Source organism: Microtus oregoni, unplaced genomic scaffold (genome assembly GCF_018167655.1).
Source record: "Microtus oregoni isolate MIOR12 unplaced genomic scaffold, Mior012 000028F_ref0000031, whole genome shotgun sequence".
Classification (NCBI taxonomy): Eukaryota; Metazoa; Chordata; class Mammalia; order Rodentia; family Cricetidae; genus Microtus; species Microtus oregoni.
In genome coordinates this window covers 5,890,166-5,906,003 of record NW_024543087.1, presented here as the reverse complement: position 1 = coordinate 5,906,003, position 15,838 = coordinate 5,890,166, and the positions used below count along the sequence as shown (strand labels likewise).

At 41.1% G+C, this 15,838-nt stretch overlaps 1 protein-coding gene across 5 annotated transcripts in view; it reads left to right on the top strand.

Moving 5' to 3' along the window:
- Positions 1 to 13,982, top strand: part of Golga4 (golgin A4) — an 85,620-nt gene extending 71,638 nt beyond the window's left edge. For 3 of the 5 annotated variants that reach the window (XM_041676768.1, XM_041676767.1, XM_041676765.1), the window contains 5 exons: positions 282 to 357; positions 2,661 to 2,764; positions 7,059 to 7,145; positions 9,907 to 9,965; positions 13,355 to 13,982. In XM_041676768.1, coding sequence (XP_041532702.1) covers positions 282 to 357; positions 2,661 to 2,764; positions 7,059 to 7,145; positions 9,907 to 9,936 — 297 coding nt within the window. In that variant the 3' untranslated portion in view covers positions 9,937 to 9,965; positions 13,355 to 13,982. The remainder of the gene's footprint in view (positions 1 to 281; positions 358 to 2,660; positions 2,765 to 7,058; positions 7,146 to 9,906; positions 9,966 to 13,354) is intronic. The other 2 variants (XM_041676769.1, XM_041676766.1) reach the window with 1 other exon arrangement.
- The last annotated feature ends 1,856 nt before the right edge of the window (positions 13,983 to 15,838 follow it).

Below are 15,838 nucleotides of genomic sequence, written 5' to 3'. Positions count from 1 at the left end.
TGCAGATATTTTCTCCCATTTTGTAATTTGTCTTTTCACATTTTTGGTGTAATCTTTTAATACAAAAAGGTTTTTATTATAATAAAATTCAAATTTTATGTATTTTTCTCTATTGAATATGCTTTTAGTTTCTGCCAAAGAAACTATTTCTTTTGATTTTATCGCATACATTGTTCCTTCAGCATTGAAAAGCATCCAGTAGCTCTTCTCCTGCAGCTATTCTTTTCCTTACATGTGATCTTCATATTAACTTTATGGTATGGTTTGAATATTGTCTTTAGGTTCATAATTTAGAAGACCGTCTGAAGAGATATGAAAAGCCTGTGTGTGCGACAACCGTGGGGACACCTTACAAAGGTGAGCAGGCTGCTGTCAGGCGATTTATGAGTGTGTGTGCTGATTCATATTCTTTTTTTACTTTTATTTTGTATCTTTTTTTAGTAGTCGACAAGTATAAACTATATACTTGCTGCAGCATGCTGCTTTTAAAATATTTGTTCATGGCGGAGTGCCAAGTTGAGCTTGTTGGCAGCTGTCACCTCACACACGTAACCTTTCGTGGTGGTTATCTCAGCCACTGCCCTGCTGTGCAGAGTCACCGTGACCAAGGCAGCTTATTACATACAGCCTTTGACTAGGGGCTGCTTCCAGTGTCAGGGGGGTAGAGTCCATGACCATCATGTCTGGGAGCATGGTAGCAGGCAGACAGGCAGGCTTGGTGCTGGAACAGTAGCTGACAGCTTAGATCCTTATCCACAGACAGCAGGCAGAGAGACAAACACTGGGCTTGGTGTGGTTTTTGAAACTCAAATGCTCACTCCCCAGTGACACAACACCTCCAACAAGGCCACACCTCCTACTGTTCTCCCAAAACACTTCCACCATCTAGGAACCAGACATTCAAATACATAAATCTGTGTGGGCCTTTTTCATTCAGACCAGCACACTGTGAGCACAGTTAATCTAGACCTGCTGCTTTCCCAGCACAGCAGCTGTCTTGAAGGTGTTTCTGTTAGGATGCTGACATCTTGTCTCCTTTGAACAATGACCACCCCCACTCCACCTGATCTCCCAGCTGGTGGTAACTACCTAACTACCGTCTTATTCTGTTCTTTGCATCTAGCTTGTGTAGATTTTATTTATGTGAGTGAGATCCTGCAGTACTTGTCATTCTGTTTCTGACCTGCTTTGTTTCATGCAGTGTCTTATAGCCTCATTTCTTACATACATACTAAATCTGAGTGTCAGACATTATTCCGTACACATTGCATACACCAGCACATCTAAATGATGAAAAGAATCTGAGCAGTCTGATGGACTGACTGTGTACACTGACCTTGTGCATGCTGCTGCTTTTAAGATTTGAATGATCACCCTCCTATAGGGAGAAATAAAGTGTTTCCTCTCCGTATAAGCCCCTGTATGTACTTCTGTAATCTATAATCAGCACCTTCATGATGCTGAACCCCTCTGACACTGTGCTACTTATTCTTCTGCCCTTATATTTAATATCTATGTATAAATTTCCAGCAACATTTTGTTTAGATTTTCTTCGTTTTGTTTAGTGTAAGTTTGAGAATCATCTAGGTTGTATATTTTATTCCATTAGCTCGTTGTGAGAATCATCTAGGTTGTATATTTTATTCTATTAGCTCGTTGTGAGAATCATCTAGGTTGTATATTTTATTCCATTAGCTCGTTACATACTTATCCATGTCTCCTGTAGTTTACCCGTAGAAGATTTTCTGTAGAATACGGAACTAAGAATGGAATTGGGACACCACAGGATGTAAAATTTTTCAGCCCACTGATGTCCACTTTCCTTGGCACCACTGTGGCCTCAAGTTAGGTTGTCATTTTCTTTTTCATAAGATCTTAAATTTCCTCTTATTTTATTTTTATTAGCATATATTAATTATACAAATTAATGAGCTCTCAGGACATTTCCATATCCACAGCCTTTTTTTTTTTTTTTTTTTTTTTTTTTTGGTTTTTCGAGACAAGGTTTCTCTGTGGTTTTGGAGCCTGTCCTGGAACTAGCTCTTGTAGACCAGGCTGGTCTCGAACTCACAGAGATCCGCCTGCCTCTGCCTCCCGAGTGCTGGGATTAAAGGCGTGCGCCACCACCGCCCGGCCTCCACAGCCTTTTTTACTCTTTCTGTTTTCTCCCTTCACACAGTTAATAGCCTTCTTGAGCCCCCAAGTAGCTGGGATTTCAGGCTTGTGCCACCGGACACAGTTTACATAAAAATATTTGAAAATCACTATGACACCATACTTTGCACACTTTCAGGTTTTTTATTTATCTTGTGTTTCAAAACATTTTTTAAAATTTGATTTGAACTGGGTACTCTAATATTAGAATGCTGAAATGTCTGTGATATTAACTCATTAATAAAATGAAGATGGTAGTGTCTGTCATCGGGTGCCTGAAGTCGCCCACGTGCTATTTAGCAGAGACACTGATGTTAAGGGACTTTTACACTGACTTGGTCTTGTAAGAGAAGGATACAGGAAATAAAAATTCTATAACAGTTCTTATTTTCGCTTCTACCAAGCAGCTGTGGGAAACAGTGCCTCTTTCTGTTCCCTCCTTTGTGTCCTGATGTGTCTGCTTTCTGAGTGGCGAGTTATCTGGGTTTGATTTTCTTTCTCTACAGGTGGCAATCTACACCACACTGATGTCTCACTCTTCGGAGAACCTACTGAGTTTGAATATTTACGAAAAGTCCTGTTTGAATATATGATGGGCCGGGAGACCAAGGTATGGGTCCTGCCTCATGACCTGGTGTCAGGCTCTTTTTAACACACACATTAGATCATTATGCTCAGACAGTGTTCACAAAAATGAACTGACTGGCAGTCCTGTTTGTTTGAAGATGATATTTAAATTTAAAAATGATATTAGCTGCTACTGAATACTGCTGCAATGCAAATCTCATAAATTACAAAAAGTGAAGTATATGGCTAGTTTTTGTGTGTGTGTGTGACTGCAGATCTTAAAAGCAGAAGTGATTTTATTTTAAGGAGGTTTTATTTTTTTGCTTTTTTTTTTTTTCTCCCGAGAAAGGGTTTCTCTGGAACTTGCTCTGTAGACCAGGCTGGTTTTGAACTCACAGAGATCTGCCTGCCTCTGCCTCCCGAGTGCTAGGATTAAAGGCATGTGCCACCACTGCCCAGTTTTCAGGAGGTTTTTAATGCACTATAGATAGCACTGTGAATCACTGTGTTATCACCATGACAATGACTGCTAAGGAACATCCAGGGATAGTTAAGTCTGTTACAGGTCATTTCTGCATGTGTGGGATATTGATCATCTTCAAATTACCACACTGTGGAAGTAGGAATGGCTAGTCAATTTGCTTTCTAGAATGTAGCTCCTACATCAGGCCCTTGATATAGAGTCTTGACTTATTTGTGTCCTCTACAGTTGGTTTAAAACCTTATATTAGATACTTGGCAAATATATCTTGAATGGAATTGAACATTGTTAGGGAACAACATGAAAGTTGTTTCATGAGCTTTTTTTTGTCAGTAAAAGTTTTGTTGTAATCATTGTCTGTTTTTGACACTTATAGGCTCTTCTTGGGATTTGCATTGTCTGTGTCATGACTGAGAATGGTACAGTGACCTTTTCTGTCCCTGGAAACAGTCGCTATGGATATGTGCTGAGTCACAGAGATGCTGGCCAGTCAGACAGTGATCTGGAAAGGTGGTATAAAGCCAAAAGGAGCAAGGCATAGATAAGCACCTTAAATAGTATTCCCAGTTTGTAGGCTGGAGACACAGGAGCCAGAGTTCATATGAATCCTTAGTATTTGTAGAAATTATGTTTTGTTTACATCAAGCAGATTTAGGGAGTATTTTTTGTTGCTTGGTTTTAGTTTTGGATTTTGAAGCATGGTCTTGCTGTGTTAACTGCTTTGCCTCCCAGGAGCTGGGATTACAGGCATATACTACCATGTCTGACTATCAAATCCTTTCAGATAAAAATTATGTTACACTAATGTGATCTTGAGAGGAATCTATTAGTTCCCAGTGGTCCAGTGTCCCCTTTCCTTCAGGGCTTTACTAGTTTTTCCCTTGTCTTAAGGTAACACCGATGAATGACTGTTTCCCCTTTACTGTGCTCTTAATGCAGCTAAAGCAGCAGCCTTGGCAGCTTGGGAGGTGGCTAACTTTGTGTGCATGCGCAGGAGGTGGGAGACTGGGCTTTGAGATCTTCTCAGGACAGGAGCCACTCGGACTCTACTGTTGGAGTGCAACTGGGCTGGCTAACACACCGTGGCCTTCCTGAGTCTAACACGCTAGCTGCCTCTGCCTGTTGCTCCTGGGGAGTGTAGCTTGTGAAATGCCATTTCCAAGTTGAAAACTTTGAAAAAGAGACAGCCCAAGCCAAATGTAATCTTGTGCTTTCTGAGCCGGTGGTTCCCTTCAGTTTACAGTGTGGAAGGCAACAAGAGCGCTGCTCCAGTCGCCCCAGAGGCACAGGTTCTTCATGGCCTTTGTCTGCATTTGTTGTGATTTTCTGACTACTGATGATGAGCAGCCTATAATTCTTCCCTCATTTTATATGTGCGTGTTGAAGCTGGTGGTAGGTGTAGTCTACTGTTCGTTCATTCATGGACGTGGAAGCTACGCCACTCCTGACTTTAGAACTGAGCAGTTTGTTCTCAACTTACCACACTGTGGAGTGGAGTGCAGTTAAGGATGGTAAGAGCTTCCCTTGCGGGGCTTTAGACTGGAGAGGCTCTCAGCACTCATTCAGGATGGGCAGCAGCTGAGAGAGAAGGCCCAAGAGAATGACGTGTGAGTTCCTTGAGTCATAAGTAGTCTGGTCCAGCTGAGCACTGTATCTGTGAAGTGCAGTTGTCTCCAGCTGGGACCAGACAGTCTTGAAGGCTAGATGATTTAAGAGTTTCAGAATTTTATGTATATATATCACAGAGAAGATGACCCTGAATGCTACCAACAAGAATGAAGCTGGTTTTTGACACAACTTTTGCTGATTTGCTTAGTTTCTCTATATTAACAAGGAACTCAGAGTGGAGAGCAGGTTATATTTTAGGGTGAACCAGCCTGTGGAGGACCTGGTGGTGTGTCGTCTGTACCTAGCAGTCTCCGTGTGTCGTCCTACCTGTTTTTTTTCACCTGCTTTGGCTACAGCATTCTTCGTGAGGCAGGTGCTTAAAAAACACTCGTGTAGTACACATAGGCTTGTAGCATGGAGCCCCCCAGCCTGCTTTTCCCGCTGGGTTTTAGTCCTCCACTCTGTTGTTGATTCAACATCCAGACTGCCTTCTGTTTTGCTTCGTAAGCTTAATCGAAGAGGCATTCACGAGGAAGCAGTAGCTGAAGAGCTTGCCTATAAATCAGCTGGCCCATTTGAACGTCTCCATACTTCTCAGGGTCTGAGGATGTGTTTTGGAGAGCAGACAGTCTGATTTCTTTCCAGGGTATAGGGAGAGTCCTGGCTGCTTCATGAAAGCTTTTCTGGTGAGCTGGAGGCTTTACTGGTTGTCAGCTGTAGATTCTGGGTCACTGGTGAATCCTAGAAGTGTGAAGAGGCAACTAGTCACAGATCCTGGTTGTGTCATTATAAACGTGTTTGGACGTGGGTGTGTGTGGGTTCAGAGTGAGTTGTACTTTGTTAGCTTGTATGATACTGAAATTAAGGAAATGGTCCATATAACTGAATTTTAGATTTTTGGTACCTGGGGGAAAAGTTTTTATAAATGGGACACAGGAAGTTGCCTCTGTGTTAACGAAAAGAAAACCCTGAAGTAGTTGCTACTTCTGATTTCCTTTAGCCAGTTCAGATGTGTATGCTTGACCTCCATACTCAAGTTCTGCACACTAGTTTGTGTTCTGTCTAGTTGATATGGAACCCTTCAAGAGCCTAATTGTTTTAAATGGCATTTTTAGGTTGTTTTTTTTTTTTTAAAGCTATTAAAATGGCAGAGGCAAAGGCAAGAAAGATACCTGAAACTAAAATTATTGTGTGTGGGGTCTGCATCAAGTAAGTTATTAGGAATGTGTAATGTCTTGCCTTGGCTCTACAGGTTTTAAAATGTTAATTTCCTTTCTGGTAATAATTTTTCTAGTGATTTGAATGAAGTTTTAAAACTTTGGGTTGATAATGTTGTGCTGATTTTTTTCCCTACAACTTTTCCCAGAAACTTACTGCTGCCAGCACACACACAGGCCTATACACAGAGTACATGTAGCCATGAGCACTGGTCCTCTTGTCTGGGATGCTCTACCATGCACTGTAGGAATCCCCAGGAGAGTGTACCACCTGACTTGATGTAAGCGCTGAACTCCTTGTCCTTCTTACTTCCTAAGTGACATCTTCTTCCCTCTCTCTCCCTCACAACATCTCAGCTTGATACACAATAGGGAGTTTCAACCTTTGAGGAGATTTCCAGGAGCTTATGAGTGACAGTCTGACTCACGGTATATTTATTCTGATCTGCACAGTTTATGATCTTGTTTTGCAAACCTCCATGTGTAATGTTTTGATTCATCATGTGTTCTACCAAACAAAACATTGTGTTCCTTTTTAATATGTAATTTCTACTAGGCCAATGTGCTGCATGTCCTGAAAAGTAACTACTAAGCATGTTCATGTCCATGCAGTAGCCCATGTTTATGAGATATATGATGTGATTTAGTTAGAGCCGAACCCTGGGGGCTTCTAATCCTTGTTATTTAGAGCATATATTTTGCAATGCATCACTGTAGGTTACTGCAAATATGAGGCCTTTTCAGATGAATCCATGATGATGTTTCATCTTAAGCCAAAAGACCAAGAGCTAGATCTTTATGTAGCTTCATGCTATTGGAGATGCATCGTCTAAAGTAATTCAAATGTGGACCTTGTAAGGAACCTTCTTGAATTGAAATGCTAGTGCTTCCTTGACTGCTAATCTTCACATCATACTTCTTTGTTCGTGGCTTCCATTGAGAGCACTAAAGAGCCCTCAGCAGAACATGTCAGACGGTGTGAGACTACATCGCCTCGTGTCTACTAATGATCTCCTTCCTGTCGCTTCTAGACCATGGCGAAAGTTATAACCACTGTCCTGAAATTCCCTGATGATCAGGCTCAGAAAATTTTGGAAAGAGAAGATGCCCGGCTGATGGTGAGTTCCAGAAGGAAGATGTAGGGAAGCAGCTTTCTTACAGTTTATATTCTACCTCATTTGTAAAAAGAAATTGAAATTTTTTGAATGTCCTTTGTACTACAACTTAGAAAGTGGTGGTTGATGGACAGTAAGAAGGTTTAAGCTGGATGTGGTGGGGATGTGAAGGGAAAGAGTAGTCTTTCTCAGTAGCGTGGACATTGGTGCCGTGTGTGTAGTGTGTAGTTCCCAGAGCTTGAGCTGCTGATGGTAAGGATGGAGGAGTGTTTGTCCTTCTGCTGCACAGAGCACAGCTTCTCCACAGCACCATGTCCTTTCTCCTATTGTAAAGTATTTTCATGGGCATTGATTCGAAAGACTTTAATCATCTTTGGGGCCAATAAGATGACTCAGCAGACAAAGGCAGATAGTGAGCAATGCCAAACAACACAACTCTCAAGGCAGACCAAAAAATATTTAAGCATATCTAAAGGAAAACATTAGGTCATTTATCCTTGAGTAACGCGGTTTTTATTCTAGAAAGGAATGAACTGGGGCTGGCTCTTGAGTTAATCTTCCCGTGCTCCTGAGGCTGACCTGCCCAGGCTTTAAACAAAACCTCACGTCTCTTGACACTTTACTTGCTGAATAAATTCAGTCTTCAGCCACCTACTACTACGGCTGTTACAGAGAATATAGGAAAGTGGAAACTTTGAAGGACATAGAATGGTTATTTTCATCCAATCACATATAATGAAAATTGGCCTTATAGATCATTCAAGTGATAAAAATAGGTAGGAAATACAAAGTAATTTATGGGCATGAAGTGGGAGAGATCCTAAAATATAAACTGCAGATTAATCAAAATGATTGGCCTTTGTGGGGGGGGGTCAGTCTGAAGGGGTTGTTGGTGTTTGTAGAGTGATTCAGGGTCATTTCCTCTATCTCCAAGAGAGCTTCATTAATAAAGTATAGTGTAGTTGGCTGAAATTGGAACCAGGAGATTCTGTTGTTATAAAGAAGCCTCTTTTCGAGTTTTCCTAAAAGACCAGCTTTCTCAGTAAAGTGCTGCAGATCCCAAGACGTAAATCAACGCGTCACTACTGGGGAGTGACTGTGCTGCTGTCGGGGTACCCCCTTCCCTGGTCTCTGAGGGTTTGTCTTCTTCCTCGCTCACTCGCTTGTGCTTGGCTCTCACACTCATCCTCCATGTTGCCTGCTTACTCTGCTTTGTGGTTTTAGAGCCTCATGCATGCTGGAGCCCTGCACCAGTGAGCTGCATCCGCAGCCTCATGTGTAGTTCTGGATTTAGCTCTCGATCATTCTTGTACTGTTGGTCTCTCCCGTTTCCATTTGAGTCAGAATTTTTTAAGTCTCTTAAGTTAATAAATCATCTTTATAGGTGGCGTCTTCCATACATGCCTGGAGTTTGAAAATAAATTCAAATAAAAATGGCACATAAGGAAAAATAGTGCATATGTAAATGTGGGTTTGACTGACGCTGTTAGGATAAGACTCTGTCAGATCGCTTTTTAAAATGTAAACAATTCAGAAAAATTACTTGGAAAATCTTTTATAATCTTAAACGTCCAGACTGTTTGCCCCATGCCAAGATCTTGTCTGTTAATAGTGTGGCAAACCCGGGAACATGCCAAGAATCCCAGCACTTAGGAGGTAAAGCAGAAGAATCTCAAGTTCACGGCCATCGTGGGCCACAAAGTGGGAGACTCTCTCAAAATAAAACATTAAATAGCTCCACTAGATTTTTCTTTGTTTGATTTACTAAGTGGTTTTCATTTCTTAAAAGCATAGACAGGATATCCACAAACTTTATCTTGTGTGCTTCTGCAGATTTTCCTACAGAATACTAACCTACTATGTTGTGTGTATTGAAAAACATTTTTCTATTTAATTGTGCTACTTTTTACTAACTTCATAGTAAATATGTATGTTCTTCAGAAGCTTGTCATTTATCCAAAAATAGACTCAGGTTTGGCAAACAGACTCTGTTGTCATACTGCCATCTCAAAGCAAACCGTAATGGTGATGGGCGATGGCACCTGACATTAGGGCGTGGCTGAGATCAAGTTCCTTTACCTTGAAGTTGCCACTGTTTCATTCCTGAAAACACTTTTTTTTTTTTTTTTTTTTTTTTTTTTTTTTTTTTTTTTTTGGTTTTTCGAGACAGGGTTTCTCTGTAGCTTTGGAACCTGTCCTGGAACTCGCTCCTGTAGACCAGGCTGACCTCGAACTCCCAGCGATATACCTGCCTCTGCCTTCTGAGTGCTGGGATTAAAGGTGTGCACCACCACTGCCCGGCCCAGCAAACACTCTTGATACTCTGTTGAATTATAAGGGAATTACTCAGTGATAAAGTTGATACTTTTTAGAAATGAGAGTTCAATATACAATTGTACTGTGTTTCAAATTTATCAACTTCCAAAAGTTTGTGAGTATAAACTAAAATTAGGTAAATCAAATTTTAATTTATACTATAAAGGACTTACGAAAAAATCATTTTATAATATAACCTCCTCTAATTTACCTGGCAGTTAAAGGCACCGTTAGCATGAAGTACATCTTCAGCATTTAAACTTCTAAATGGAAATTAAAAGTAAAAGTCTAGGATGGGGAAGTATTACATAGTCCTTATGCTCGCCTGGTGACCCTCAGCTTGAAAACAATTAAGTACTATCTGTAATTCTCCACTTCATATACACAATTTAACCTGTGCACTGTTGTCTGAAAACTAACCCAACAAGTTTTCCTCTTGGCTTTGTAGTTTCCTTCACCTCGCAGTGGCATCTTCTGATACCTGAGTCTGTGCTTAGTAAGCGCGTGGTGAGTGGAGAGTCATATGTCTTGTAACTTTGGTACTGAAATCACAGATATTGCATGCTATTAACCATTTCACTGGGATTATTTTGTTCTTTTTAATGAGCATGATTATTACATTGGGTTAATGTAATTGCTTTCTGTTGTTTATGTTAAATGGACTGATATATATATATATATATATATATATAGAGAGAGAGAGAGAGAGAGAGACTAAAAACCAACAAAAATGGCATTTGAAGTTACTACAGATTATGATAGAGAAATGAAAAATAATTTTTCAATGTGAAGTGGTGAAATACAGTGTGTACTGTGTTTCAGATTCAAATGAAGAGATGTATTTCACACATCCGGATCCTAAATTGCTACAAAGCTTAATTATAATGCTAGTTTAAACACAATGAAAACTAATAAAGCTGATTAAAATAAAGAGTTTCGTTGCATCCTAGGATTGCACAGCTCGATTCGAGTTAGCACATGCTGCTAGGCAGCCTAGTTTAATTGAATATGGCTGTTTCTGATGAACATTTTATTACAATGAAATGTAATTATCTAAATGTTTCCCATGATTTACTGTCTTTAAGCATTCTGAGTCTCACACAGTATTTATGTCTTTAGCTTGATTTAATATTGCCATAAACATTTAGGGTCCACACAGACCTCAAACTTGGCTGCAATTTTCACAGATAAATTGAATCACAGTCAGTAAAACCTGATTATATTTCATGATGATGGTTTGTTTCAGCCATGAACAAATATAGCAGGATATTTTAAAGATTGTTTTAATTTAAAGACGTTCATTTTAAAAAGATTTGTTTACTTTTATTTTATGTGTTGTGTGTTTGTCTATGTGCATGTACACCACAGAGGCCAGAAGAGGGCATTAGATCCCCTGGAACTGGAGTTACAAGGTGCTTTAGCCACCCTGTGGGTGTTGGAACCTGAACAGGAGCAGCCAGTGCTCTTACTCTGTGGAGAATGTCTCTAGCCCCTCTGTTTTTTTTTTTTCAAACTGCCTGCATCAAGTCTCCTTTTGATCTTCATAGTGTGTCATCTGACTTGCTTGCATGATTACCTAGAGCCGTCCTATCCCTGTCTCCTTTACAGTGGTCGGCAGTGCAGAGCATGGTTTATTAGGTGGCTGTAGGAAGTCTAGGTACAGCTTATGGAACACCTTCAGAGTCAGACAGAAATATGGCAGGGGACAGAAGCACTTCTCCCTTCTATTCAGAACAGCAGGTCTTGGCCTTCCCACAGTCTCCCTGCCTCCTCTTCCAAAAATCCCCTTTACAGCCCCTTACCATAAATGATAAAGAAACAAGGTTTTAATGCTTCTGGGACTGGGATAGGCAAGAATGGGAATAGATTATCCTGTTTGTCTCCTGGCAGTAAGGACGTCAGGCGTTGACCAGCAATGACTTCTGATTTGTTTGTTTTTTTTTCTTTTTAATATATATTTATTTGAAGAAAGGGTTTTTCTGTGTAGCCTAGGCTGGGATTTTCCTACCCAACCTCCCTAATGATTGGATTACAGGCATATGCCATAGGGCCTGGCTAGAATGACCTTCATTTTGCTGAGTGGCCTCTATTCTGATGTCAGAGATTAGGGCTAAATAGAGTAGATCTAGCCATACAATCTTTGGGAGATGATTTTCTAAGGGAGTCTTCTAAAACCTTTTAAGTGGAAGTGTCTGAGTTCCTGTAGGGCAAAGATGGCTACAGCATTAACTAGACACTGATGAAAGACACAGGAGACAGGATTGCAGATAGCCTCACGGACATTTAAACATAACTTTTTTTACTTCAGATATTAAAAACATGCTGGTAACTTTAGTAAAAAAAAATATAATAGAAAGAACAACAAGTTTATGAGCCTTGAGTGTCTGTGAGTCGGATGTCTCCCTAGCTAGTGAAGTAGCGCTGTGTCAGCTGCACAGGCTGCAGACAGCTGCTCTCACGCTGGAAACACCTGCCTCGGCATTTCTGCTCAGCGACTGCTTGTCCATTCAGCGTTCAGGTGAAACATTTCAGACCCAAGCTTTGCGAAACTGAGTGAATGTCCACGTCTGCCATCACTCTCCAGGTTATAGCGTTCTGTGAGACTCTCCCAGTTCTCACTCTCGCCTTCTCTCCATCTATTTCTGCCTTCTGTCATGTTTGGTTGTTACCTGTGGACATCATGCCTGCAAGTACAAGCGAATAAATGTGTTTTTAAGAAGAAAATTAACCTACAAGTATGATTATCATGCTCAGTAAATGAAATACCAAGATAATACTAGTGTTATCTAATATTATATACAATATTCAATTTTTCCATTTTTTGAATGAGATCTTTCATAAATGTTTAAGACCCCAGGCTCCACAAAGTGCACACATTGCCGACTGTGTTTTCTGAGGTCTCCTTTAAACTAGAGAACTTGGTTTTTTGCTTTCATAACATCATGGTTGTGCCACTTCATTGAATGAATTTTGTTTCCTAGAAGTGTTTGAACCGAGGTTTCAAACTCCTGACTGGAGGAGAACCTTAGCAGGGGTCTCACAGCTCCCTTTCAGGTCCTGGGGGCCGGCAAGACGTGGAGCTAGCTTTCTAAAAAACACTCGTTTGTCTCTCCTGCTTGACCTCTAGCATTCTAAGTAACATTCTCTATGCACTAGCTCTTAGCCTCTTAATCTAGGAAACCCTTAGGGAGATCCTGGGGTTGTGTCTCATTTTAATGAACTCTGGATGAAGCTTAGTCTTTTACACCACAATGCCAATGCCATTTATTCTTTTTTCTGCCATACATATCATGCTGAGAGAATTGCAGGGCATAGGAAATCTACACCCTGGGAAAGTGGAGCCACCTCCTTCCCGGAAGTGCAGTTTGAAGAGCTGTGGGGGAGGAGCTCTCCACGTAGACAGGTCGGACTTAGGAACGGCTTTCCTCCGGGTTCAGTCAAGCAGCACTGGATTCACGATCCAGGTCTCAGCCTCAAAATCCACACCTAGGCCGGGCGATGGTGGCGCACGCCTTTAATCCCAGCACTCGGGAGGCAGAGGCAGGTGGATCTCTGTGAGTTCGAGACCAGCCTGGTCTACAGAGCTAGTTCCAGGACAGGCTCCAAAGCCACAGAGAAACCCTGTCTCGAAAAAGCAAAAAAAAAAAAAAAAAAAAAATCCACACCTAAATACTGTTCTCTGGGACTGCTCAATCAGTTTAAATTACTCTAAAAGTAGTTTCTAGAAGATTCCATTAGGAATCAGTATTTGAAATGTTTTTACTTTTTTATGTCATTCTTAGAGTGTAAGTTATTTTACCTCGAAAACACAAAACAATTCTCACATGAAGTTGGCTATAAAAGCTTGTTTGTTTGTTTGTTTGTTTTTTCACCCTCATTTCCTTTTTGTTTTTCAGTCATGGCTCCGAACTTCATCTTGAAGAAATGGGGAGAGTGAGGCTGGGCAACCGCTGCTTGGCAAACTGCCCATGCTGTGTCCTGCAGACAGGTCTCACCCTGCCCCGCACGCGCACTGCTTGCAAAGCAGGTGTTCTGGGTGGAGAAATGGGGATGGTTTCGTTCTTTTCCTTCAGTTTTTCTTTGAGAAGTCTTTTGTGGTTGTGGCTGTTCTGACTGGCTTGCACTGGTCACTCAATGCCCTTGTCATCTTTTCCTTCCCCCTTTCAAAGAACTGCCTATCTTCCTTATTTATTTTAGGGTGATTTCTTTTTCTTCTTAAAGACTTGTGCAATATATTTTGAGGTGAAACTTAGTGGATTTTTTCTGATAAATTAAGAGAAAATTCTCTATTTCCCAGATTGATTTTTTTGACTATTTGCTAAAGCCTAATTCTTTAAGCTATGATAAGTCCCAAATGGCAGCACCTCATGTTTACCTAGCTTTTATACTTATATTATTTTTCAGAGGAAAAAATACTACTGTAAATTGTAAATAGTCAATACATAATCCTATTGTATGCACATCAGTGACTGTTGGCCATGTCATCTCAGAGGATCAGATAAATAAAGTATATTTCCTTTATAATATTTCTCATTGTGGCTTCTTCGTACGTTGAAATCACTTCCAGCTGATTAAGCATCCATGTTTCAGTGAAGTGAATGTAGAGAGGTTTCCGGGTGAGCTAAAAGGAGACACTGGGAAAGGTTTGTGTATGCTCGGCTTCATATGAGCAATGGGAAGGACATGGACCCCTCCTCTGTTGTTCCAGGAGGGCTTCTGTAGGCTCTGGGGGGTCACTGATACTCTTAGGCCTAATGAAAGAGAAGCTCCCAGATGCCAGGCTGTGGGAACTGCTAAGAAGAGTTCACACACCCTTCGTGTTCCGGGGACAGCAGTACTCGAACTCATAGATCTATAGACTTCTGCCTGAGATTGAACTTCAGTTATCCAGCCAGTTGGCCTTTTTTTGCTGGGGGTTCTTCCTCTATGAGAAGAGTGCAAGCTATATGGAGGGGAATGGGGCCACCCACACCTTACAACTGACCTGCTCATTCTTTAGAGAGATGACAGGAATCACCATACCACACACACACACTCTCTCTTATTTAAATTGGCAAAATTGTATACCACTGAAGGGTTTCTGACAGTAAAATAACTTATTCTTTTTTTTTTGATTTTTCGAGACAGGGTTTCTCCGTAGCTTTTTTGGTTCCTGTTCTGGAACTAGCTCTTGTAGACCAGGCTGGCCTTGAACTCACAGAGATCCGCCTGCCTCTGCCTCTGAGATTATGACTTACCTTTTTTAAGCCTCTTTCTGGGGCAGAAGTGGTGGTCTCTTCTGTGCCATCAATGCAGCTTCTATAATTTCCCCTTTGCCCATCTGTGAAGGCGCCCAGATATATAAGAGCAGGGGTCAGTGTTGATCCTGGAGTTCACAGAAAAATCAGTTCCATCATTTCAGCTGAGTATAAGCAAGCTTTTATTAAAATATTAAATACTGACCAAGATGGAATTTGTTCAGGGCCACACCTCAAAGCTTTGCAGCTGTAGCCTCGAACGTGTGTTGCCCGGGCTTACGTGGGCAAAGCCTGTAGTCTACTGTAATTTTCCATGAGGCTTTGTTGTTATTTTCTAAGAACTCCAACTCCTAGAATCCCAGGAAGTTATCTCATCTTTGGGCAGTGGGGCTTACAGTGTTACCTTCAGGTCTAACATCAGTTGGCCAAAATTTTCTGGGACAGAGCCAGACAGTGAGTATATTGGCCATGTGCTTTTGTGTTGCAACTTCATAACTCTTTTGTTGAGTCAGAAGTAGCCATAGACAAGTTTTAAATCAGCAAACATAATGTATCTCAATAAAACTTTATTTTTATTAAATATTGAAGGTTTATGCATGCATATATGTGTTTGGATGTTTCCCTTTCCCTCCCAACATCATGTGCTCTCTCTCTTTAAAATTATTAAACTTAATACCCACTGAGTCCATTTAGTGCTGCCTGCATGTGCATGGGTACGGTATCCTCTTCTGGAACATGGGTAGCCTCAGGACCCACATCCCTGAAGAAAACAACCTTTTTTTCCCAGCCCTCAACTGCCAGTTAGAGGTGGAACTTCATGACCCCCTCCTAGTCCATGCTGGGATCTTGGCTGACTCGTGATGTGTTTACCTAAATTGCTCTATTATCAATAAAAGCTCAGAAGTCAGATGTTGGTCAAAACCTGATAGATGGAGAAAACAGCAGAGAAACACCCAGCTGACCCTTTCTCCATTCTTCCCAGGTCAAAAGGCCCTCCCTACTCTTTCCTGTGCCTCTCTGTCATATTGTATCTTGGGTCCTCCAAAATCTCTATGTCTATTTCCGGTCAGCTAGTTGTTGACTTGGTCCTTGATTCCACGTTAGCTTTATTAACAGTCCCTGAGTATCACAGTGTGGTCAGAT